Here is a 26,886-nt window from a genome sequence, read left to right on the forward strand (position 1 = left end):
AAGTGCTGTTGCACTTTCCCTAATAACTGGCCTTTATTTGAAACTCACTCTATTTCTACAATTGTGTCTCCTAGAGAGTTGTAAACATAGGCCAACTTTACGAGGAACCTCAAGTGTGCATGAACACAGGCTAGATCACGCACTTCTTAAAAAAATGTTAAGTGCTGAAAGTATCCTAGAGACAAAAGCACTCGTGGATAATTATGCACAGTTCTCTCACTTAGATGGGAGGAGCTCTGAAATTCTGCACACAGTTTAGACTATGAGATACTAATTATGTTTTTAATAGACTTATCTCCTCCCTGTTACTTATATTTTCTACTGGAAAGTCTCTTCTTGATTCTCTCTCCAAGGAACTGGTCAATCAAAGTCATCTCTTGGACAATTAACGTTGGAGGCCCAGACTTGGATCATGAAGGGAAAGAGGGCCAGCAGAGTGACATACACTACCTGTTCAAACTGCACTATAGAAATGAGGGAAGGGATAATCATGTGTTAGAGAAAGTACCCCCCCGGGTTAGTTTTGCAATGAAGAAAGGTATGTTACTCTGAACTGAGTGGGTAAGATTGACCAATTATCAATCCTTAATTGCTGGAAAACCCATTACCCTTGAAGAGTATGGTACAGGTCTAATTGCTAGCAATGGAAATCTGACTCTCCAACATGCAAAGACTATCAAAAAGAGGAGACTGGAAAATCTGTCTGATGGGGAAAAATGCAGATAGTAAAATATTCATAGCACAGCTAAAACAAGGTGGAATTGGGGACAATAGAGCCATCTATAAATATACAAAGAAACTAAACATCAAGGAATGGGAAGAAACTGAGAAAATGAAAATTTAAGTTGAAATATTGAGAAAAATTTGCTGACAGTGGGATAGATGGATTAATCTGTGGAATTGTTACCCAAGGGAAATGGTGAAATTCCCCTTGTTGGGGCACTTTAAAACTAGACTAGACAGAGCATTAAAAAGTGCTGTAGGGAAAAATCCAGCACTGAACAGGGAAATGGATCCGATAAAGCACAGAATTGTAGATGGTAACTTAAAAGCTTATGAGACATTTATTTACAGTGAAATTATGGAAATCAATGGGCCATGTTGTACACATGCCACACCCACTGTTAATTAAGACAATCTGAACCAAGAATAATTTTGAATCAAGTTATTACTCTTAGCCAACTGAGATCTGATGCTACAAATTTAAGCCAAATACATGTGATCTGGCATACTGGGCACAGTGGAACAGTCATTCTGAAGTATTGCAAAAACTCTTTGTTACTGTACTTTAGCTGGGTTGAATAAAGTTCTGGCTCAAGAACTAGAGCTAAAAGGAGTTATTACACTAGGATGTAGATTCTTTGGTTAATGAAAACTTCCTAGCCCAAAATCGTTTTGGGCTTTGCTATACTCTTTGGTGGTGCTGCTAAATATCAAGAAGAGGAGTCCCGCAGAATTTGAGGGCAGAGAAACAACCTGCACAAAAAACACAGGTCATTCGAGGGCTCTAATGTGTCCTGAGATTACCAGCTATAATCTTTCCTCCATAGATTCAATGACAATGATGTTCCTTTTTTTCAAAACATGCAAAGCCATGACTACTTCCAGTGACAGTAGTCCAAAGGCTAAAGGATACAAAGGTCTCTTTTCCAGAGAGTTGAGAGATTAAAAAAAATATATTCAATAACTAGGTGTTCTATATAACTGATTATTCTGAAGTGTAAGTAAGCATCAGTCCAAGGTAGAAGAACTGCTAGTTTCTCAACCAAACAGACATACATTTCTTTGTTCACCACTGAGTGGTGCTATTCCCCTTAAAAATGGATTTTTTTCAACTTGTCAAGTATATTAGCAGATCAGGTTTTTTTGGATTTACCTATAGCTTTCAAGTCCATCTCAAAACTATACCTGAGATTTAAAGTTGCTGTGCAGTTCTCAATCACCTTTTTCAAAGAACAGCTATTAAGACAGAGGTGGGGGACTGGATAACTCAAAAGATTGGTGAAAATGTAACTTTCACTTCCAGACTAGCTCTTCACATCAAACATGTTTCATGGAAGGCTGAACATTCCCAAGCAGATGGGTATTTGGTAGCTTATGTGAACCGGTGGCCTCAGTCCACTCCTGAAGGACGCATGTGTATATAACAAAGAAAGCAGCACAACCATATTCTAGTTGACTATTTACAAGACAGCTCTTTGTGAAAAAAGCTTGTGGTTTGCAGTCTATTTTTTTAATGAACTTAAGGCCTCTTTCTGTATAATATTTAGTACTATTGCTTGGCCTGGAGTTGGATAAAAAACAGAGCAAGAAGACTAAAGAAGTCAGACATGCACACTGAGTTTGGTGCATGAGGCAAAAGAAATTCACTTTTGAAACTTTAGATCTCACAAACCTATAAAGAACTGGCTCCAAAGAGGGAGAAGTTGGTGATGAGTTGATTTAGCAGAGACTCTGCCTCCTTGCTTTGTTCCTCTTAATACGTTGATAGATAGTTTTGACTAAAAAGTATTTATCTTGGATACATGTATGGTGCCCATTACTGTAATATTCGAGCACCGCGCAATCTTTATCCTCACAACACCCCAGTGAGGTATAGGGAATTACTATTTGTCCCCATTTTACAGATGGGGATCTGAGGCAGAGAGCAGCTAAATGACCTGCCCAAGTGTCCTGTTTTGGCACTTCACTCAGATGTTGAATGAAACGAGAGACCTGCCTCAATACTGTTTTTGGAAAAGTCTGCATAATCTACACATATATCATCTCAGGGCTGTCCCAGTGACAGTCAGGGTACGGCTACACTTGAAATTTCAAAGCGCTGCCGAAGTGCGAGTGTGGTCGGAGCGCCAGCGCTGGGAGAGAGCTCTCCCAGAGCTGCACATAAACCACATCCTCTACAGGTGTAGCTTGCAGTGCTGGGAGCCGTGCTCCCAGCGCTGCGGCACTGATTACACTGAGGCTTTACAGCGCTGTATCTTGCAGCGCTCAGGCGGGTGTTTTTTCACACCCCTGAGCACGAAAGTTGCAGAGCTGTAAAGTGCCAGTGTAGCCAAGGCCTCAGGCTGCAAGCTACGAAGGGGAGAGGAATATTGAACCTAGTGTTACTTCCCCTTTCAGTGCCACTGCCAGGGGAAATAAAGCTAAGTTGGGAATTGCCAAGTCAAAACAAGACTGCAAAGCCCCTCATTCCTCAGGATATCTCCACATATGTTAGAGCACATGACTACATCATCCTCTTACCCTGTGTAAAAGGAAAAAGAGGTGTCCTGCCAATAGTGCATGAAGCACCCACTGTAATCTTTGAACGAGAACTTGCACAGAGGCCACGGGAACCCAAATCCAGTCTACCCAGAAGGGTAGACTGAAGGGACGTACAGTGCATTGTTGCTTCCAGAGTACTTTGCTTAGCTCTGGAGCACTCTTGAAAAGGGGAGCTGGAGACTTCCATTAACTAAAATGAACGAAGTGAGAAAAGGAAACAACAGATAAACCATAACTAAGCTACATCCTATTTAACAATTCTTATAAACTAAAATAGAAACCTGACATTTAAAAACCAAGAGTATAAATGAACTACTTTGCTGATGGCCCTTTCCAAGACAAACTGCTTTCCGCTTTTAACATGATACTGAAATCAATGCAACGTTAGAATATTTGGCATATTAAGAAGCACAACAGATGGATTCTACTTTGATGTATATGGTACTATTAAGCAACCCAGAACAACCCTATGCTTTCACTGGATGTATTTGAACAATTCAGCAGTAGTCAAGTGATTAATGTGCAATTCTGCTCTAAAACGTGACTATAAATGGTATTGTGAAATATCATGTTTGTCTTCCTATAATTTCTCCATCAAGTATCTTCAGTTTACAAGAAAAAAGTACTTTTTTCTGTTAACATTCAGAATCCAAGTTGAATTCATAGGACTAAGTTTGGTTCTTTCCTTATATTATAAATACGTAAATATGATTGCACCATCACCTATCATAAAGGTTCTGCTGGACATATTGTGCAATGTTGCCAATCTTTGTGATTTTATCACAAGTCTCAATATTTTGAGGGCTTTTTTTCTTAATGTTCATATGATCTCCCTATTCCTGCCTTCTATCTTGTGCATTTTCATTTATTCATCAACTCTTCCTAAAGAGTTCTGAAAGCACATCACTTTTGTCTCAATTAGGGGGACACACAGAGGTCAGTTTGAAGAAGTAGTCATCTTTTTTTAAATCACACAAGACAAGCACAGTATGATCTAGTGGACTGGAATCCAGGACACCTAGGTTCAAATCCTAGCTCCATCGATGGCCTGCTGAGTGACCCTGGGCCAGTCAGTTTACCTCCCTCTGCCTCAGTTTCGCCATCTGTAAAATGGGGATAATGATATTGACCTCCTTTACAAAGAATTTTGGAATCCTACAGATACAGCACTTTATAAGAATTAGCTATTATCATCAGAAAAAGAAAAGAGCTGCGTGTGAGACCATGAAGAGCTGAATGCAACTCAAGAACTGCAGGCTTAGTATCCTAGCTCTTAACACACGTTGCCTCCAATGTTCATGACATTAAAGCAAGAAGGCTCCTGATGTTAGCTTATAACTGCTTCCCTACACTGCAAAATATTTCTGCATCCCAACTGGATTTCAATACAGGCATATACAACAGTTATTTTAATGAGGCAGCTTTATTGCTATTACTGTGGTGTAATGTTTTAGTTTTGGTTTTAAACAGCTCAAACTTAACCCATCCTTTTTTCAATAGTATTCATACAAGGCATATGAACCTTCAAAATCATTAAGTGTCACACACATAGAAAGGAAAAACATGACCATGTTCTGACTTACATTCTCTATGACAAATGTCCACTCTTTGTCTTCAAATTCTTCAGCATGGGGATCCTGGAAAAAAGAAAAAAAATACTTTAATCTAAAAATTACCCAGATATAAGAAACTGCAACTGACCCACCATTGATGCTTATTCATTTAGGTTTCCTTATTTGATGGAGATGAGGCACAGAAAAAATATTTTAGCCAACACACAGCTTTCAGTACATAATACCTCTGCAACACTTTCACTGGTTGTGGACTGGTACAAGCAAGAGGTGCATTCAGAACAGATCCTATGATTCTACCACCCTTCATTCAGGATCATCAATTTTTCAAATTTAATTTATAAAGCCCCTTCCTTCCTGATAACTACACCATAGTCCCACATCATGCAGAGAACACAGACAAGACGCTAAGCTCCTGCCTAGATCAAACAGATAGCTCCTGTACAGCAGATGTCAAGTCCCTATCCTCGTCTTCACATGCCTGAGGATCATCTGTGTGATCAGAGAACATAATGCAACTCCTCAGGTAGAATCTCTCAGATCACCACAAGTTACACCAAAACCCATCCCGCTTGAGAATGGCCTCCTTTTTCAGTCAACTCTTGTTTAGGGGATAAGACCACTTCTACCCCTCACAGAAAGATGCATGATAGGCTTCATGTGCTAGACAGTAACATGAGGAAATGAGCAGGATCCTACTTTTCCATGATTAAAAACACAAAATTCTCCAATAAAAAAAATTTTAAATCTGTGTTTTTCCATGATTAAAACGAAATGCTGAGCTTTAGTTTTCCTAGCTACAATATATGTAGGTATCAGCTGAATTCAATGTTTTATTGATATGCAGTAGAACCCCGTTTAGTCAAGCTACCATTAACTGGCTCTCCATATTAGCCGACCCGCCAGCCGCCTGGGGCTGACAGCAACAGGGCTCAGGCTGTCAGCACTGGATGGCTGGGACTTGGACTATCAGCCACCCCTCCTCCAATCTTAAAATAAAAGATAGGAAGCTCTTTGACAATTCTACTGATTATCCCAATTTTTGATTATCCGATCTGGCCCCAATTCCAATTAGATCGAATAAACGGGGTTCCACTGTAAATTTAAAGCACATTCAAAAATCAACCGCAAGAAGGGAGGTTGAACACACAGAATAAATGACACTGGTACTTTCAGTAAAATTTAGTGACTAGTTAATATGTTTTTATGTTTTCACAAAATGTAAAAACTAAAGAGTCTCTGAAAAAAACACAAATTGTGCATTTTTCAGTGGCAAATAGATTTTTAGGATCCCTGGTAATAAGTGATGTTCATCTCAACTCAGTGATCTAATGTACATTAAGGTTATTAGAAATTAAGATATGAGGAAGACATTAAGTGATTGAGTTCATGCCCCTTCACACAATAATGCAGGATTTTTCCTACAGAAATTTTCTATGGCAGTACTTTGTCCAATCTAGTTTTAAAAATCTCTACCACAGCTAAATTACACCATTTCCCTTGGGAGATTGTTTCTCATACTAACAGAACTCAGTTTTAGGATTTTTCCCTGACATTTAGGCTTTTTCCATTCCTCAATTTCATCCTATTATCTCTATTTATAGCCCTTGAACCATTCAATTATTCCTTTGCCACTTCGGTGTTTACCTCTTTCAAATACTTGTAGGTGGATGTCATATCCCCATAGTCATCATTTGACTATGTTATGCATAAATTCAGTCCCTTAGCCTTTTAATCATTTTTGTTTCTCTTATCTGAATTCCTTCTACAATTTTAATCTATTAAAGCAATTTTATTCTATCACTGTAAATTGAAGCATAGAATTGAACAGAGATTTTGCTTCTACTTTCTTTACCCTAATCCATACCACCTCTTTTCTTTCAAGCCTGCTACAAAACTGTATTGTCCTTCCTTCTCAACTCACTTTAAACTATTCTCTTCCTAACCATCCATGATTTTCTTAATTTTGCATTTTGTTCAAGTTCAATATAGAATCATTAAGGAAGCAGTGTGTAACAGTATTTTATCTTTATTACAAATGGATTTGAGAGATCCCTTCATGAAGTATCTCTCTAAAATGAATATAATGAATGACCTCGTAAATAACTAGCTTACGAATAACTGCAGAAACGGAATACTTAGTGATTTCCGCTCAAGAAGTCAGAATACTTACTCTGTTAAATAATTCCTCTTTTGTGATAGTGATTGTGCAGTTATATAGCAATTGTGATTCCTCCACTGTGATATTGTTTCTCTGGAAGTGTCATATTACACATATTATAAATACTATGCTATAGAGACAGTTAAAGAGCAGTCCTTCCTGCAAAATCCGGCAGGGTGGGCTCAATTTCCTGCAGAGTCCTTGGCACCTTAGCTAGACAAGAACTCACCTTAGAGGAATTCTATTAATGTGTCTCAATAGCACACAATGAATAAATACAGCAAAAGCTTCAATGCCACTTGTGAAATATCAGTTTGATTGTTTGCTAACTGATGTAATGGGGCTATATTTAATGGCTACAAAAGGTCAAAGGAGTAAAATGTGTGTTTTAAAATATATTTGACATCTCTTACTTTTGGGTGCATTTCGAGTACAAAAAGTCAAAACAAATGTTGCCAGCCACTAGTTACAAGTCATCCAATACGACTAATTTATTTAAGAAAAAAGAGAACCATTAGCCATAAGTTATAATGATTTAAGATACACATACAAGGTGTATCCCTGGATAGCTGCATGCTGAAATTAAGGTACTTGTAATTATAAGATCATGTAATAACACATATATAATTCTAATCAACTTTGTAGGACTACTGTACATAAACAAAATTAATGAAATCATACGATTACTTGGCTGATTTACTATACCTCATATCAACAGCACATAAATCATTTCCCACCACTCAGCTATTAATACTTGTCATTTCAATGATTTATCCTAGGATTATTACCTTGTTTAAAAAAAACACTCTTTGATATAGTGTGGAAACAGCATGAAGAGATCATTAAACATTCTCTATTTTAATATCCTACTGCCTGATAAAATAAGTGACTAATATCATTAATATTTGGTCTAGCCTTTTTTTAGGGGGGGGGAGGGTGTCTTTATTTTCTGTGTGAGCTTATACCTATATCTCTACCACTCAAAATCAGGACACAATCTTGCTATCAAAACAGTATTTTTGTTCACGTAGGATCTGGTCGAAGGCCGTTTGAAGGAAACTGAACCCTTTCCATTGACTTTAATTGATGCTAGATCAAACCTGTAATGACTACAGAATCAAACCTTTTGATAGTGTATTTCTGATTTCTTATGGATATGGATGCAGTACAGTTTTATATTGCAAAGGTTACTTATTGATTTAGGCGTACAGTTCTCACATACTGCTAAAGTATTGTGTCAGCACTTTTTCATATAATTAATAAAAATGTACTTTAAAAAATAAAATGACCCAAGTCAAAGTTAAAATCAAACTACAGTTTTCCTTTTTCGTATTTCTCTAACAAAGTCTTACAAAAATAAAAATGCCAGAAGGCATAAAATGATCCCCATTTAGTACACATGCTGTACATTTCATCTTTAAAGCAGATTACATATTTTATGTACATTTTAATTAAAAATGTGTGTTACTAATCTTTAATATCCCTTAAATAAGGAAAACTTTGGAAAACTCTGAATTAATCTATAAACATACACAGGGCTGTCCCTAGGGGGATGCAGAACCCGGGGCAGAAGTGACAAAGCTGTCACTTCTGGGACCGATCTTTCACTTCTGGGACTGACTGTGCCGGCCAATCACACAGGCCTGTGGGGATCCCCCAAGCGTGGGGCCCAGAGTGGTCACCTCGATTTGCCATACCCAAGGGACCGCTCTGCACATATACCTCAGGGTTCTGATGAGATAGCAAATTACTCTAGTTTCATTCTTGTTGCTATAATGATTTATTTAGAATTCCACTGAAGTATATGTATTGTCACTTCCTAGTTACCCAATAACTTTGTTGTAGCAGTCATCAATAGGTACATCTACATTTATGGTTGTAATATAGTTTCCATTTCATTTTCATTTCCACATGCTCGGACACGCTCTCCTTTGGGGCTGACATTTTCAGTGCTTGGTCTCTGCTAAAAGGTGAGCAAATGCTTTCATCTGTTTTGGGTTTACACTGGAAGAAAAAAGAAATCTCTCTCCCACTTTCAAAAATAAAATCTTACTTCCTCTCTTCACTTTTCAACCATTGCCCTGCACAAAACTCAAGTGGCTGAACTTTGGTGCTTCAAATCTAGTATGTAAGGAGTCCTCAGTGAAGAGGGCATGCTTTACCAATATCGGGGAAAAATAGCAACTGGCTAAATAATAGTTATAAAGAAAATCACTTTAGCCCAGGTATAGTAACATCTAAGATTTTTAGTCTACTGAAGCCCATCCGGCGGACGTATCACAATGCACATATTCTTACCATACTTGTGAAGGACCCAGAAAGCACACTACAACTTATCACCTGTTTGTAACCGGGTTATGATACAGTTGATTCAAAATGTGGTGTTGGAAGAAGTTTTTCCTGCAAAATCCAGCAGCTGGGCTCAAATGCCCATAGCAACCTGTAAAACCTTGACTCACCTTAACTACACCTCTACCCCAATATAATGCTGTCCTAGGGAGCCAAAAAATCTTACTGTGTTATAGGTGAAACTGCATTATATCAAACTTGCTTTGATCCGCCGGAGTGCGCAGCCCCTCCCCCAGGAGTGCTGCTTTACCGCGTTATATTCAAATTCATGTTTTATCAGATTGCGTTATATCCGGGTAGAGGTGTCTATCAATGTGTCTCAATAGAACATACATAATGAATAAATACAACTAAAGCTGTCTAAGGCAGAGGTTCTCTAACTGTGGGTCGGGATCCCCTAGGGGGTTGTAAGGTTATTACATGTGGGGGGATCACGAGCTGTCAACCTCGACCCTAAAACCCTCTTTGCCTCCAGCATTTATAATGGTGTTAAAATATATTTTTAAATGTGTTTAATTTACTGGGGGCGGGGGTCGCACTCAGAGGCTTGCTGTGTGAAAGGGGTCACCAATAAAAAAGTTCGAGACCCACTGGTCTAAGAGGAATAAATTACATACATGCTCAAAGGCAAATGATGCTTACATCCTGAAAAACAGAGGCACACAGGTGAAGTTGACATTAAACTGCCTTAATGTTCCTTTGAGCCCAATACCTGTTCACTCTAGCCCTAGCACAGAAGTCTACAATACACAGGTTTTTCATTTTGTTTACTTTTTAGTTTTGTTTATCAACATGCCCTAGACAAACAATTACATTCTTTGCCCAATATTAATTATGGTTTCATCTTGAAATGGGAATTACAAGCCCTTAGATAAATGGACTGAAAGACTGTCAAATTTCACATAAACTTCTGTAAGATGCTCTTCTTCTTTTACAAGAACTTATTTTATAAATGTAAAAATCAGTGCCCTGAGGTTAACCTCAAGAGATAACCTTGTCTCCCTCACTCTTCTTTTCTAATTTCTCTCATCTCTCTCTCTCCCCACCTTATCACATTCCTACCAACACACACCCTTAACTCCATTAAACATAAATCTCAAAAAACTTTCTAGATACCTAATAGCTAGAGGGCTACTATGAAAGATGTCACCCAGTGTCCAAGAGCAATATGCACATGAGAAGCCAAGCCTCCCCACAACTTGTTGGGGAAAGGATAGAATTCTTACAAGAGTTCAGCCCAAGGATCCTGCTTTGGGACACCATCTTTCTCAGCCCTGGCTAATAGTTCAGAAGTGGAACTGTTATTCCCTCACGGGGTCATTAGAGTGCTGTGGTACATCAGCCTTTCTGCCAGAACAGTCCCTGGCAGTGCGAGGTGACAGGTTCAGGAAAAGTCCTTCCCCTCTCCATCCCCCCCCACCCCACCCCCCATTCCAGTGCCCCTGTTTCCAACTGTCATGGAAGCTACATCCCTCCTGAGCAAGAGAAACGGAAACTGCAGCAGTAGATCCTTACGTAGATTTATCACTCCATGCTCTGTTGCTCAGAGCTCACCTCATTCAACACAGAATTTAACAGAGAATTAGATCCCTGCTGTAGAATCAATGGGAGGTTTCCTAGAGAAAGGTTAGCAGTCTCCATTAAATTTTGTAGGCCTTCAGAGTAATTTCCATATTTGCAATGGTAGAAGGAAACAGCAAGAGAGAACAATAGTTAGGCAGCAACTTCCCCAACCAGCAGCCATTTCGAGTTCACCTCAGCACATCCTTTCTTACTCCCTTTCATTCGAACTGTTGGAGGGTGTGGCCTGGTCTACACTACCAGTTGACCTAACTATAGCGTCTACACTAAAATGAAGCTTCCACCGATGTAAGTTGCCCACTACGCTGACTTGGGCCTGGTCTACACTGGGGGGGGAATCAATCTAAGATACGCAACTTCAGCTATGAGAATAGCGCAGCTGAAGTCGACATATCTTAGTTCGACTTCGATTGACTTACTTCGCTTCCTCACGGCGCGGGATTGACGGCTGCCACTCCACCGTCAACTCCACTTCCACCTCTCGCTCTGGTGAAGTTCTGGAGTCGACGGGGAGTGCATTTGGGGATCAATTTATTGCGTTATACATCGATCCCTGATAGACTGATCACAATCCGCCAACCCTTGATAACAACACCTCCGCGAGAGGTGTAGTGCTTAGATTGATGTCATTAGTTTGATGCAGTGTCAATGTAGACACTTACATTGCCTGTTACTGCCTTTCAGACTCTTCTGGCTGTCAGTCCCTGGAAGTGGACAGCCCAAGCCCTGCACTGGAGCCCAAGCTCCAGCTGTCAGTGCCCCACAATCCCCCACACTGAGAGTTAAATTGGTGCAAGCACTTGCTTAATTTTGCCCTGAGTGTTCAATTATGCTACTCCATACAGTCTCCAACCTTTGGTCCTCCTTCTGCCTCTGTATTTATGCATAGCTTTTCTAAGTTGCAGAAGATTTTAAAACTGTCCCAAAACTCGTCAGTTTTACTGCTGCTTATAAGGAAGAGATCTCAGATAGCCTAGAAAATCTGTCCCAGTTTTCATTCTGCTGAGTCCTGGGAAAGCTTTCAGCTGCATCAGAGGCACTTAGGAGACATCACTGGACTGGTTTAGACTCAGTTCACACTCAGCTTGCTTTCTTCTTAATTATATGGATCAGAAAAAAATATTTTTAAAAGGTTAGATTTCGCAGACCTTTATAGCATTAACCCCTCACAACCCCAGAAAACCTTACTGATCACAACAGTCAAGTACACTTGTCAAGTCTTGACTTTATGGGTCTTACAACTAACACATTAAGAGGTCTAGACTGCCATTTTCTCTACCACTGAAGATCACCACTGTGTCAAGACAAGCCACTGTTCTCTTCTAAATTGATACAAATACATTCGGCATTCAAAGTGCAAACCTTAACCTTTACCAGAGAATCACATTAAATAAGTGGTAGCAGACTGAAGGAAGTCTCCCTTGGGGAAATAGTTATTGAAGTCCCTATAAAGAGCTTGGATTGATTGGTAATGTTGTGGGTACTTGTTTCATTGCTGCTTTGTATGAATGGTTTTCTCCAAACTTTACTCTCTCCTGCAGCACGTACCTCTCTATTCTATCCCTTCTTGTTCCTTACCTGGCAGTAATGGCTCCATGGGTTTCACCACAGAACTGACACACTCAGTATTTCAGGACTAAGTTTAAAAGGGAACTACTGCTTTAAAGTTCTCTGAACTACAGCCTTCAGATGAAGTTGCTACTACTAATTCTCTTCAAGCAGCAACACTTTAAAAGCAAACATACTTTTGGCCACTGTGTATATGTCACTGTGAATTCTTAATATTATGGTTAGAAACTAACTCTTATGTACCTAAATGACAATTATCCTCTTTTTCCAGAGCTCTCACAATAAGGAGAGTCTGGTGGATGATTATCGTTCCAGGCAAGCTTCAACATTTTTACCATTCTAGAGTAATAGACCAAACTCTTCATGCAGAGCATTAATACATATCTTTGTTTTAGTATTCACATGGAATCATTCTACATTTGTTTTATAAAATAAAAACTCATTTTCACCCTAGATGTGCATGGATATTGAAGGAGCATTCTGACCTTCTCCATGCATATGCATTATACCAGTTTAACTACATCAGTTTAGAAATTGATTTTATTTTGCTGCAACCCCTGTGTGGGTGTTGTTTAAGAGTGCCTTACATTAAATTAAGTTGGTAAGCAAAATCAAAGCGATATAAACCTATTTGAAAGAGTCCACACAAGAGGGTTGCACTTATTTAAGTAAATCAGGTTTTAACAGATCCAGTTAACTTGGTACAACTTTAGTGTGGACACAAAGCCTGAACCAGTTTTGAAAGAACTGGGATCTAGGGCCTCTAATTCAGAAAAGAATCTGAAGCATGTGCATACCTATTCAGCAAAGCACTTAACTGAACACATGCTTCACTTTAAGTGCCAGTGGGCCTTCAATACATGTTTTAAGTTAAACATGAGTTTAAGTCCTTTGCTGAACATGGATGGAATGTGGAATTGAGAGCTAGAGGAATAAACACAAGTTTGGGGGAAAGGAACTAGTACTAAATTAACTCCAGCTCTACCATTGACAGTATTCCTGTTGGAAAGTCAGATAATCTCTTTGTTTGGTTTCCCTATCTGTAAAAAGGGGATAATATATACCTCATAAGGTTGCTGGGAGAGTTAATTAGTTAAGGCTTGTACAGGGTTTTGAACACCTATTGTAAAGCAGTGAAGGCATTATTAAATAACTCCAGAATATGTATCCTGCTGTGGGGCATCATTATACAGATTAGATTATTGCATTTTGTTTAATTATAGTTAACACATACTTTTCAAAATCTGCATTTGGGTCTGACATGAGGAGGAGAAAGAGGCTGGCCTAAATTACACACTGACGGGTTCTCTTTATAACTTTATAGTCAAACAATAAATGTAAAATGATTAAAGACATTCTGTTACTCCTCAGTATTGAAATATTATATCACAATTAATGAAGGTGGAAAAAAGCACACCACCAATAAATGACAGGGCTTATAAACTTAACAGTTTTACGACAAGCACTGTTTGCTCATACTAGGAGTATTTAAAAATCAAGCAAAACATGACTCTACAACTGTTAATAACAGCTCATATTAAGATGACTGTAAAAACTGGTTTAAATTATGACTGATTATGAAACAATCCCATAATTAAAATTCCACTTGGCCTTACAAAGAATCCTAAAGCAGGTTTCAGTTTTCTCCCTATATTCAGCAAGTAATTTAGCATCCTTCTTCAAAGTGAAAAGGGTGTGAGGAGAAAGGGATTTCCTTGTCTCTAAGTGAAGCTTTCTCCCATTACGAACCTTTCTGGGTGCTGCTGAAGCATATCTACTAGGATTATTTACAGTGAAGAGATGGGAGGTGCCAAAAGTACTGTAGCTTCACAGTGTCCTTGCATAATTCCATTATTCTGTGCAATACTATACATCAGCCTAAAGAATGGTTTCAACTTACACTATATATAGTTAATACGGGCTATTGGCATCACCATAATTTCCACTCTCAAGGATAGGAGAGAGAGGAATTCAAACCAAAAAAAAAAAAAAAATTAAACCAGTTAAATGGACTATTACAGTACAGGAGCCTGCTCAGAAGGTGCATGTTTCTCCCAAATTTAAAGATAAACACAACTCTACATCATGGGGTGCACAAAGCGTACGAGGAAGAGAGGGCTTTGTGAACATGGATTAGTCTCTTGCTTGCGAAACTGTTTATCTAAAGCCATATTTTCATCAGCAAATTCAGTCTTTCTGCTAAGGAGAAAATGGCCTAAGAAGAATTTAAAAGACTTAAATGAGAGGGATACTCCTTTTTTATTAGGCATTTAGTTCCCAGATGCATGCAGTATTTTTAGCTGGCACACTGCGTAATAAAAAGAGAGAACCCTTGTGCCCAATACATGCATTGGAGAGGGCAAAAGGGAACAGAGATGGTGAGAGCAACAAATGTATTTCCCCCCAGCATTGTCCCATTTGAAAAATTAACATTATAGGCGTTAGCTTCAGCAGCCAACAGCTATAGATTACCCACACAGTCATTCACACTTGTCCTGCGGCTACTTCACACTTCTAAAGTCAGGAGGTAAGTCAGGAGGAGAAGATCCTGACTGCAACTTACTGTATCATCTTAAATTTAAAATACAAATGTGGAGCTCTAAAATAGCTCCCAATTCAGTGTTTTTAAATCAAGCTTAAGTCTAATGTAGGCCACCTTACACCCACTCCAAGCACACAGCATCCATTACTAGATTGTAACATGATCACCTTATACTAAAGCCTCCCTTCCAGTGAGCTGAGTAGAAACTGCTTGTGTTTGCCCTGTGAAATCAGATGGTAGCACTTGGGTCAAAGTGTTAAGAGCTGTACTCTGGATTGTCTGCAGTGAGGGAGGGATAGCTCAGTGGTTTGAGCATTGGCCTGCTAAACCCAGGGTTGTAAATTCAGTCCTTGAGGGGGCCACTTAGGGATCTGGGGCAAAAATCAGTACTTGGTCCTGCTAGTGAAGGCAGGGGGCTGGACTCAATGACCTTTCAGGGTCCCTTCCAGCTCTATGAACTAGGTACATCTCCACATACTATTTTTATTATTATAAGACATAAAGGGAAGATAGGTGTAACACCTCTGCCCACCCCCACTTCTGCCTTTGAAAAATCTTCCCATTCAGAACTTCTCTCCCAAGTTCTCCCACAGCCCCCTCAGCTGCAGAGAGCAGAATCAGAAGTAGCTCTGTGAGCGCTCCGTGCTGAGGAATGACAAAGCATCACAGCAGTCTGTCCCCCTCCCCTGCAGCAGCAGTCTGCCTGCTGCTGTGGTCCTAGCGCCCGGCAAAACAGGAGCATTCCAATGATTTGCTCTTTGTTTGTTCCCCAGACTGGAGCAGTACTTCCCGGATCTTTGAAAGGAGAAGGGCACATGCCTGCAGCGCAGCAGAGATCAAAACACTGAGCAGAGCAATCAGGGCAGGCACTGTGGGATACTGGCGGAAGCCAGTCCTGTCGTATACTGGGTCTTTGTCGACAATAAAGGGAGGGGGGAAAGACAAAAGTCTCTCCTAGGGTGGAAGATTTTTATTGCCAAAACTGGCTGTTTTTTGCAACAGAAGTCACGCTGTAGTGTGTATGCTCTTGCTGTTTTGTTGCCAAAAGGCAATTTTTGGTGACAAAACTTGGTACTTTCGACAAGGCCTGAGACCCTATATCTGTATGATAAACCATATGTACCGCTGACCAAAAAGAGAAAAAAATACCACCATGATAGGAATGAAGTCTATTCCTAACCAGAAAGAAAGTAGTTTTTCCACCAACGTATTATTTTGGTTCTTAAGCCTAGGAATAGTGATACTGTGGCTTAAACCCTCACTGTTCTTCATAAATAGTATACTCATACAGCTCTTCCGCATGTGCCTTACATGACACTGAATATATATATGGAAGTGATTTAAAGTAAGTTTAACCTGTATTATACAGTGATCATAAAAAAGAACTTCTAAGGTGCAACCACAGAAATACGATAAAAACACAAGCCAAGAAGCATCTCCCGTTCTATGAAAGCATTACAAATCACAAAGGTAAACAAAATGGATTTATTATTTTACAATACTTCTTTCTTCCCATTTTGGTTGACAATTTCACATCATAACTGAGATAGAATTGTAGAGTATGCTAAAGAAAGAAGGCGATCTTACAGAACAGAAAAATTTTTATTTAAATTAGCTAGAGGACAGAAACTAGAAACAGTTGCGAAAGGTTGATGAATTTATATTTCAGTATCATGCTTCCATTAAACGGCTCAGAACTTGATAAAGCTAAATCATCAATCCAAAAATCAATTTGATGAGTATCTTTTGAAATGGGAGTGGGAGGGAGGAGGTATCACCTCTTCGATACACAGCTGTGCATGCGTGTGAAATACAAATATAATGTAGGAAACAAGCTAATAGTACAAAATAGGGACTTTTAGACAACAAAATGTCATGTCTCTTGACTAATCACATACACTTTACGTGTAAGTTCTCAAGTATACACTGGTGACTACTGAAGAGGATATTCTTAACATTCTCATCAGTACTTGAAGCTTAAACTTATCTCCTAATCCTACCAGTAACACATTTCAACAGCCACTTCAAATTCAGAGCCACTACCCTACGTATCATTTCCCAAAACACATGGCTGTCTATTTTGGACTGTGTTCTATTCCTGCACTCCTGTTTCAGATCACTGCTTAACAAACAGCAGCATGGTGTTTGTACATTATCTTTGATTCTTATAAAGCTCGTAAGAGCAACATGCTCAGACAATATACTTTGCCAACATGGATATAAAGCCAGCAGCTTGCCTGTGATCTTAATACTTTAATCAACACAAACAATTGCTGTTTGTTATAAGACAGGGCCACACTGAATATACTCACGCCAAGTATTAAATCTATAGCAGACCCTCCCTTCACACTGAGTTCTTTTCAGTGGATCTTTCACTTCCACTAAAGACTTGTTAAGACAGCCAATAGTTTTTTGATCCTTAGGACTTCAAGTATTATAGCCTCCATCCTTTTGGTTAAGGACCAGATAAATATGACTGCCTTCCAAACCAATTAATCCACTCTAACTGTCCAGAGGATTGTTACTGTGTGCCATTAGGCACTTCCTTTTTCACTTCAGCCAGCCAACCCATGGGGTAAGTGTGATTCCTCTGCAGCACTTCCTGACTATCCTAGCCCAGGGCTGGTCTACACTAAGAGGCGGGGGGTAATCGTTCTAAGATACGCAACTTCATCTACGTGAATAGCACAGCTGAAGTCGAAGTATTTTAGATCGATTTACCTCGGGTCCTCACGGCGCGGGATCAACATCCGCGGCTCCCCATGTCAACTCCACTACTGCCCCTTGCTCCGGTGGAGTTCTGGAGTCGACGGGAGCGCGTTTAGGGATCGATATACCGCGTCTAGATGAGACACGATATATCAATCTCCGAAAAATCGATCGTACCCCCAGAGTGAGAGAGATTGGGAATCAAATGCTCAACTCCCACATGGCAGCATACAGCACTATCACTTACTTAAGTTCTCTTTCTACTACTATAGAAGAGATTAAGGATTTTTTCCCCATTTTCAGGGGCCTGTACCTTATCTGTTTTAAAACATATTTTATGGTGTTTATCGGATACCATTTTTTAACCCACATGTAGTTTTCTTTTTGGGGGTGGGTCCAGAAAGAAATGAAAAGTATGGAAAGTTAAACTAAAACAGCTTTAAAAATGGATCCGTTGATTTTTAGCGCTACAATGCTAACCGAGATAGGCCAAAAACACATCGAAGTTTAAAAGTCACTTTCTTCATGAGTTGTTAGGAAAAAGCAGCCCTTGCCCCCAGACCATAGTTGTGAAAATACTGGAGGAAGGGGAGGGACAGGGAAGAGGAAGAGAATGACTATGCCCTCTCCTTCCTGGCAGGTGAGACCAGGATTACACTGTCCCTGGAGTAAGGGTGCTGTTTTCTTTGGCATAAAATTTATATTTAGAGCTTTTAGGCATAAGACAAGGTTTAATTACATTTGCTTACTGATTAAAAAAAAAAAAAGTCAAGTAACAGGGATCAAGTCAATATATCTGAATTTTAAAAGTCTCGATTCTCACTTATACTATTAGTACTCTGGCAGTGCAGGAGGGCATTGAAATGGGTATAACTTATTTACACTCACTTTAAGATGACTTTATATTGCCAGACAGAACCAGAATTAGGGGCAGGCGAACCAGGCGACCACCTGGGGTGCTGGGCTTGGGGTAAGCTGGGTTTGGGGTGCTATTTTTGCTGTTAATAAAATGTTTGAAGTAAAATGTTTCACTAACCTCCTAGAATGTTCTGGACCTTTGTAGAATTTCATGGAACCTTCCAGACTTAGAGAATTACATTTTCCTTGAACCTCCTAGAATGTTGTCAGTCATGCCCTCATGGGTATACAAGGGGAAGGGTGTTACCAGTTAGTCAGAGAGATACAAGAATGAAGTGAAGTGAGAGCCCAGCTGCAATACTGTGAACCTAAAAAGATGCCTCCAAAAATAGCCTTCAGCAGCTCAGTATACAAAGTGAAAAGCTCAACTGCAATCTAGTTTGCAGCAAAGAGCAAATTTGATGGGAAAATATCTGAAACAGGACAACATAGACCAGGCTTTAGGCAGTAGCAATCCTCCCAGTGTAGAAGAAATTGAGGTGCAAAGCGTAAATGATGGAAGTCCTATTACTAAAGAATTAACAGATTTACCTGAAAACAAGGAATGGAAATGTGAGGAAAGTAATGGAGACTTGTCCAATTTTCCTGGTGGCATAAAGGAAACTGTGGCTCACATAAAAAGGAGAGTAAAGACAAATAAAAATCTAGTTTACATGAAAAGGAGAGAAACGATAAAGAAGAATCCCTTTCGCATGATGACAGAAACAGCAGTGAGAAAAGCTGCACACCACAAATTGCTACATCAGATCCTGCTTTATGGCTGGCGATCCTAAACTCTGACAATATTGAACAAAATTTTGAATGGACTGGACAAAATCAAGGATATGACATTTCCAGTAAATGAGCAGAAGCGACTCTTCTCAAAGTCACACTGTGAATGAGCGCTCAAGAAACTGAATTGGCGTTGGCTATTTCTCATAATCAACTGACAAAGTGTTCTGTTTTTGTTGCAAAATATTTGGCAAGAATGTCAAACCGTTGCCTGCACTATCTGGGTACAATTACTGGCATAAGTTAGCTGATGCGCTGAAGCAACATGAAAAAGTCGCCCAGCCATTTTACGGCCCACTCCAAATGGATGGAGGTCGAGTCCAGACTCAAGCAGAATAAATGCACAGATGCAGAAAACCAGCACATTATTAATGTAGAAACCCAGCATTGCAGGAATGTGCTTGAGCATCTGACCTCAAATTACCCTCTTCCTTGCAAAAATAATTTGGCTCTCTAGGGCTCCTCGGATAAGTTGTTCACTGAACAGAACAGTAATTTCTTTGGTTTGGTAGAGCTCCTTGGGAGATACAATGAGGTCATGCATGAGCGCCTACATCGAGCACATAAAGAAGCTATGGACCATTTCTGGAGCAAAACAATTCAAAATGAAATGACTGACCTTATGGCAAGGAATATGCTTGATAACATATTGATACAGCTTGGCAAAGCAAAATACTGTACTGTAATAACAGACTGCACTCCTAACATTAGTCACAGTGAAAAGATGTCATTTACAGTAAGATTTGATGACAATGAGGATGACTGTATCCAAATAAAGGCACGCTATCTGTTTCCGGTCTGTGGATGATAATACTGGAAAAGGTCTAACAGAACTGTTTATGAATGTTTTGAATGAGAATAAAATAAACCTTCAGGATTGCTGCAGCCAAGGCTACAACAACGGTGCAAACATGAAGGGAAGAAACAGTGGCATCCACGCAAGGATCCTTGCGCTGAATCCAAGAGCTTTATTTGTGCCTTGTGACTGCCATTCCCTCAACCTCGTTGTGTCAGATGCAGTGTCATCTTCTTTAGATTCAGTATCTCTCTTCAAAGTACTGCAAAGGATATATGTCTGTGTTCAGCATAAACTATCAGGTGGACGATCCTCATGGACAATTCTACAAATCTGACCATGAAGCCACTAAGTGACACTCACTGGCAGAGGCATACTGACAGCATTAGGCCAGCAAGGTACCGAGTGACTGAGGTTTACAGTGCCCTGATGGAACTAGTGCAGTCAAGTAAAGCTGAGGCCGGAATCCGACACGAGGTTCAAAGCCTGGCAAAACAGATCACTGACTTCAAACTTCTCATCTAAATTATGATTTGGCAAAATATCCTGTTCCAAGTAAACACAGAAGCACTGCATTAGAAACTCAGTCAATGGACATCGCAAACACTACTACTTTAATGAGAAGCTGCTTGATTTCATTGTGGCCTCCAGAGAGAATGGATTTGAAGATGCGATCATTGCTGTAAAAAAGGAGGGGGTCAGAAAACTTAGGAATTGAGCCTATCTTCAAGGAAACTCGCGTTCACTAGAAGAAGAGACAGTTTGGTTATGAGGGCAGAGATGAGGTGATGGAAAGACTGGAAGAAAATTCAATTGAGACTTCTTTTTTGCTCGCTCGTTTTCAATGGACGCATGAGCAGTGTCAATTGAAACAAAGTTTGGACGAATGAAGCATCACGAAAAGACCTGGGGTTTTTGTATGCCCGTAGTAAGCTGTTGGCGGACAGGAAGACACTCTTGAGCAATTACACGGACCTGCACCGGACGCTGACACATGGGGACTGTTCAGACATCAATGATAAAGACATCTGTGTCGAACTGGACAACATCCATCACATTTGCGACAGTTCTACAATACATTCATGATGTAGAGCTGAAGGACACTTTTCCTAATGTGTCTATAGCTTTGAGGATTCTGCTCATGCTGCCAGTCACAACTGTGGATGGTGAGCACAGCTTTTTGAAGCTCAGGCTCATTAAAACATATCTTCAATCAATGATGGTCAAAATGGCTTGAAAATGCCACTGGCCAGTCTTTGGACTGGTAAATACCAATTGGGACTAAATGTACAAAAACTGGTAAGGACACAGATTCACTGTAATAAAACCATTTTGAAATACTAGATCAAATGACATTTCTTTAATTAGACCACACAAAGACCTAAAATTCTCTCTTATTCGTATGGTCCCCCCATCAATGTAGTTTTCTTTTCCAGCAATTAAACAAGCACTGACATTTTTATAACATCCTTGAAATGCTGTAATATTTGGAGACAGATTCTGTTTCAGAACAAATGTAATGAGGAAAACAATGACTGCCACGATACAGCCCACAGTCAAGACACAAACTGTTTTGACTCCTACCACTTAGTGTTTTTAGGCAAAACTGACTATTCTGTATTTCAGTTGTATGGAAAATTAGACTGACATTCTGAAAGCACATAAGCATGTACTTAATTTTATAGATGCAAGAAGCCCTGAGGAGTTCAATGGGACTATTTGAGTGTGTTGCTAAGTTAAAAACATGGCTAAGTGTTTGCAAGGGGCCTTAATTCTCTCTCATACTTAAACGGTGAACTTGTAGGTATGCAGATAATGACTTGACAAGAACTGCAGGATCAGGCCCCATGAAAGAAGGCGTTTGTGTGTGTAAGTTTTCAGGAAATATTATCTTACGCCTTATAAAATAAGTTCAAATGAAACATTAAAAACCTACCTTAAAAAGTGTCACAGTGATTTCAATGTTTTCAGGAACAGGCCACACCACCACACCACGGTATGGATTTTTAATTCCAGGTTGCCAGCTATGGGCCTAAAAGAAACAATAATCGAGTCAGTCAATCATAAAAGACCTGCTCCAACTCCCCTGGAAGTCAGCATGTGCATGCATGCGTGCGTACTGATGATTAGCTCAAAAAACTCTGCTTTCCTAAATTTACGATTCTGTTAAACACAGTAAGACAAACCACTGAGAACAGAAGGAACTCATGCCATTGATGGGGGTTATGCAGTCACACAAGGCTCACTCTAGCCAGGTGCTGAGTGCTCTGGTCCTTATCTTGCAAAGCAATTAAAAACCATGCTTACATCGGGGCCAGAACATTGAGCACTCTGCAGGTACAAGTTCATAAAATGGTGAATAGAGACCTTTTGCATATGTTTCAGACGATGGAATGTTTTCCTTTAAAGCAAATAATTAAGAGTAGCTATTGTGCCTGTTCAATAGTCATATTCAGATTTTAATAAAACTGATTTCTTGTTGTTTTATTTGAAAAAAAAAAAAAGCACCGATTTATAGTACAGGCTAAATGCCTCGGAAACATTTAAACCTATAAATAATTAACATTTAAGTACCTATAACTAAAAGAGAAGTGACCAGGATAAAATGAAGTAAAAACAAACTAACTCTAAAAGACCTGAGCAAGTCACTCCAACCTGTGGAGCTCCTTACTTTCCATTAAAACAGTGAACACTATGAACCATGAATTTCAGAATCTGGTTCTGTTAGTATGGAGGAAAACTTTAGATAACTAAGGAAATATAAATATAATATAAGGGGATGGCTGAGTAGCATGGCTGTTTCTAACTACCTGTTTTTCTTATTTTGAGAACATTATAAACGATGGTTATTTGCATCAAAATTAACTGAGTTTTTAAATTCTATAGTATCAAGCATTGTTCATTTTAGTTATATGTTCTTTGCAGCTTCCAGCATTTCAGTGTATGAATTTTATAACACTATTACTAGCATAAGGCTAACGTAACTTGGATCCCAGGAATATTAAACTCGAGTATAATTACCCTGGTTATACACATTTGGAGATAGGATGGCGTTACTAAGAGTACACATTGGTTTTGTAGCAATGAATTGTTGTTATGGTGGCACAACCTCGCTGGCCATGTCAGCAAACTAATATTCAGGAGAGTTTTATAAGGTCTCTTCTGGGTTAAAATTTAGCGCAGATACCCCACCTCAAATTTAGCCAGCTGCCCAATGGCCAATTTTAACTACATAATTCAATACACCCTGGTGGCAAAGATAATGATTGAAAAGCATCCTCATTTAGTAGGAGAAGGAAACTAATTCACCGCTGCTGTGCATTATAAACAGTGCTTCATCTTACATGATAGTCACACACTTGGCAGCCCCGTCACGCATTCCTGCAGCCTACACAGACCCTCACACATCCAGCTTCGTTATCAGAAGGAACTGTAATAGTTCCTTTAGGCCACCAGAGGCCACTAAGTTGCCACTACTAAAGACAGCGTATCTGCCTTCTGGCTCCGTTCCTTCTGTTGATTCCCTGCTGCGTGGAGGCACAAGAGAAGTGGCAGCAGCTTCTAGCAGGGTGTGGGAGAGAAGGTCAAGAGATTGAAGGGGGAAATGGAGGGAGTATCTAAGAATAAAGTCCTGCTGGGAGTCATTGGTAGGATCCAGCTTGTTTTCCATGCTGCCCAAAGCCATTTATCTTTGCAGATACATTTATAACATTCTTGTTGTCCTGTTACTTTCATTCACTCCTACAGAGTTGCTGATGTTTACAGCTTTATCCCAAGTCTCGTGATAGTTGGCATTTTTCTGAAAGCCCCAGATACTGCAGGTATCTGATTAGGTGGGAATCTCAGCTTTCATTTAAAAAAGGAAGTTTCTCCTCATGATTGCAAAGTAATGCTTGAAAATGTGTCCCAATTGCACCCTCAAGGCTGAGAAACCAGACGGCAAATAAAATGAACCCAATATGTAAGTTTTTTTTTTAAATCCCATGCATTTTAAGTCAGCCTCATCATTTTTTGGGCCTGACCCATGTTTTTTGAACACTTGGGGTTGGCAATACTGCTCCCATTTTTATACTGTAAAAACATTTTGTACATACAATCAAAAAACAAGCATTCTATGATGCAGCAGAATTCTGGATATAGGGGGATTTACCAGTCTCCACTCCTCATCAGACTAGTTGGTGAAACAGTAAAAAATGGAGAATCCCAAAACAAATCAACCTGCATTACTGTTCCCTGACATGCATGTTATCAAAAGCGGAGAGTGGGAGACTGAAAGTCCTACCTCATGAGCTTTCAAAGCAAAGCTATCCCCTTATTAGCTGCATGATGTTATATGCCCGTTTGGCTTTTGAATATAGGACTGTGCCACCCAGGCAATATGACAGGCAAGGATAACCTCAAACAGGGGGAGGCCTATTAGTTAATAGAGAATACTCTGAGTACTTAAAATTATCATTAAGAGTAAAACAACATAACGTTATTTCTCAGACCAAGGGTCCCTATATTGAGGTGGTGTTTTGGGGGTGGGGGGGTTGTACCCTTACAGACTCATCATGTAGGCATACAGCTATAGTGACTATATTTTAATCCATCATCCAAAAACACAGGTCTTTGCTTTGCCAAACGGGCAAGATTTTGCCACCTACACGCTGTAAACATGCCAACAATCCCAATATTACTCACTGTACCCATGTTCTGGATCCTGACCAGCTGTCTCTCTCTAGTAGCTGGCTGTTAGGCCTGAACATTATGTTTCCTCTGCAATTATAACCTCGAGCCAGAGTTTCCACTATATTGTGCCTTCCAGACTCTTTTTCCTCCTCCCCTACACAGCCTCCTTCCCTTTCTGCATCTTTCACTGCTTCTCTGTTGCCCGGGCTCTGATGCAGCCTGGATGGACACAAAGGGTACGTCTACACTACAGGATTATTCCGAATTTACATAAACCGGTTTTGTAAAACAGATTGTATAAAGTCGAGTGCATGTGGCCACACTAAGCACATTAATTCGGCGGTGTGCGTCCATGTACCGAGGCTAGCATCGATTTCTGGAGTGTTGCACTGTGGGTAGCTATCCCGTAGCTATCCCATAGTTCCCGCAGTCTCCCCCGCCCTTTGGAATTCTGGATTGAGATCCCAGTGCATGATGGTGCAGAAATAGTGTCATGGGTGATTCTGGGTAAATGTTGTCACTCAATCCTTCCTCCGTGAAAGCAACGGCAGACAATCATTTCACACCTTTTTCCCCTGCATTGCCCTGGCAGACGCCATAGCATGGCAACCATGGAGCCCGTTTTGCCTTTTGTCACTGTCACCGTATGTGTACTGGATGCTGCTGACAGAGGCGGTACTGCAGTGCTACACAGCAGCGTTCATTTGCCTTTGCAAGGTAGCAGAGACGGTTACCATCCCTATTGTACCGTCTGCCATGCCACTGTAAATTGGCGATGAGATGACGGTTATCAGTCGTTCTGTACCGTCTGCTGCTATCATGGGTGCTCCTGGCTGGCCTTCGCTGAGGTCGGCCGGGGGTGCAAAGACAAAAAAGGTAATGACTCCTCGGGTCATTCCCTCCATTATGTTTTATCTAAAAATAGAGTCAGTCCTGCCTAGAATATGGGGCAAGTGTACTAGAGAACCAGTGTACCAGAGAACCAGAAAGCACAGCCGCTCCATGTCAGATCCCACAGAAATGATGAGCTACATGCCAATCTAGGGGGTGTTTCTGCAACAATCCCACCCTTTGCTTCCCTTCTCCCCCAACCCTCCTGGGCTACCGTTGCAGTGTCCCCCTATTTGTGTGATGAAGTAATAAAGAATGCAGGAATAAGAAACACTGACTTTTTAGTAAGATTAAATGAGAGGGAGGCAGCCTCCAGCTGCTAGGATAGTCCAGGCAGTACAGAATCTTTTCTTTAGACGTGAAGGGGGGGGGCTGATGGAGCTCAGCCCCCCGTTGCTATGATGAGGACGGTTACCAGCCGTTCTGTACCATTTGCCGGGAATGACCAGGAGTCATTCCTATTTTTACCCAGGTGCCCCCGGCCGACCTCACCGAGGCCAGCCAGGAGCACTCACAGGATGATGAGGACAGCTATCAGTCATTTTGTACTGCACCGTCTGCCACCAGGGAGGGGAGGGGAGAGGATGCTGCTGTTCAGTGCCGCAGCACTGCGTCTACCAGCAGCATGCAGTAGACATACGGTGACATTGAAAAAAGTCAAGAAACTATTTTTTTCCCTTTTCTTTCACGGGGAGAGAGGGGGGAGTAAATTGACGAGATATACCCTGAACCACCCTGGACAATGTGTTTGACCCGACAGGCACTGGGAGCTCAGCCAAGAATGCAAATGCTTTTCGGAGATTTAGGGGACTGTGGGATAACTGGAGTCCTCAGTACCCCCTCCCTCCCTCCCTCCATGAGCGTCCATTTGATTCTTTGGCTTTCCGTTACGCTTGTCACACAGCATTGTGCTGCGGCCTCTGTCTATCATAGCCTGGAGATTTTTTCAAATGCTTTGTCATTTCGTCTTCTGTAATGGAGCTGTGATAGAACAGATTTATCTCCTCATACAGTGATCAGATCCAGTATCTCCAGTACAGTCCATGCTGGAGCTCTTTTTGGATTTGGGACTGCATCGCCACCCGTGCTGATC

The 26,886-nt window shown here is 40.4% G+C and overlaps 1 protein-coding gene across 8 annotated transcripts in view; it reads right to left on the reverse strand.

Moving 5' to 3' along the window:
- The window catches only part of EHBP1 (EH domain binding protein 1), a 321,196-nt gene that overhangs the window by 228,316 nt on the left and 65,994 nt on the right, over positions 1–26,886 (reverse strand). For all 8 annotated transcript variants that reach the window (XM_030557932.1, XM_030557930.1, XM_030557937.1 and 5 more), the window contains exons 4-5: positions 22,168–22,263; positions 4,848–4,901 (exon numbers count right to left, since the gene is read on the reverse strand). In XM_030557932.1, the coding sequence (XP_030413792.1) occupies positions 4,848–4,901; positions 22,168–22,263 (150 nt within the window). The remainder of the gene's footprint in view (positions 1–4,847; positions 4,902–22,167; positions 22,264–26,886) is intronic.

Source organism: Gopherus evgoodei, chromosome 3 (assembly GCF_007399415.2).
Source record: "Gopherus evgoodei ecotype Sinaloan lineage chromosome 3, rGopEvg1_v1.p, whole genome shotgun sequence".
NCBI classification, from domain to species: Eukaryota; Metazoa; Chordata; order Testudines; family Testudinidae; genus Gopherus; species Gopherus evgoodei.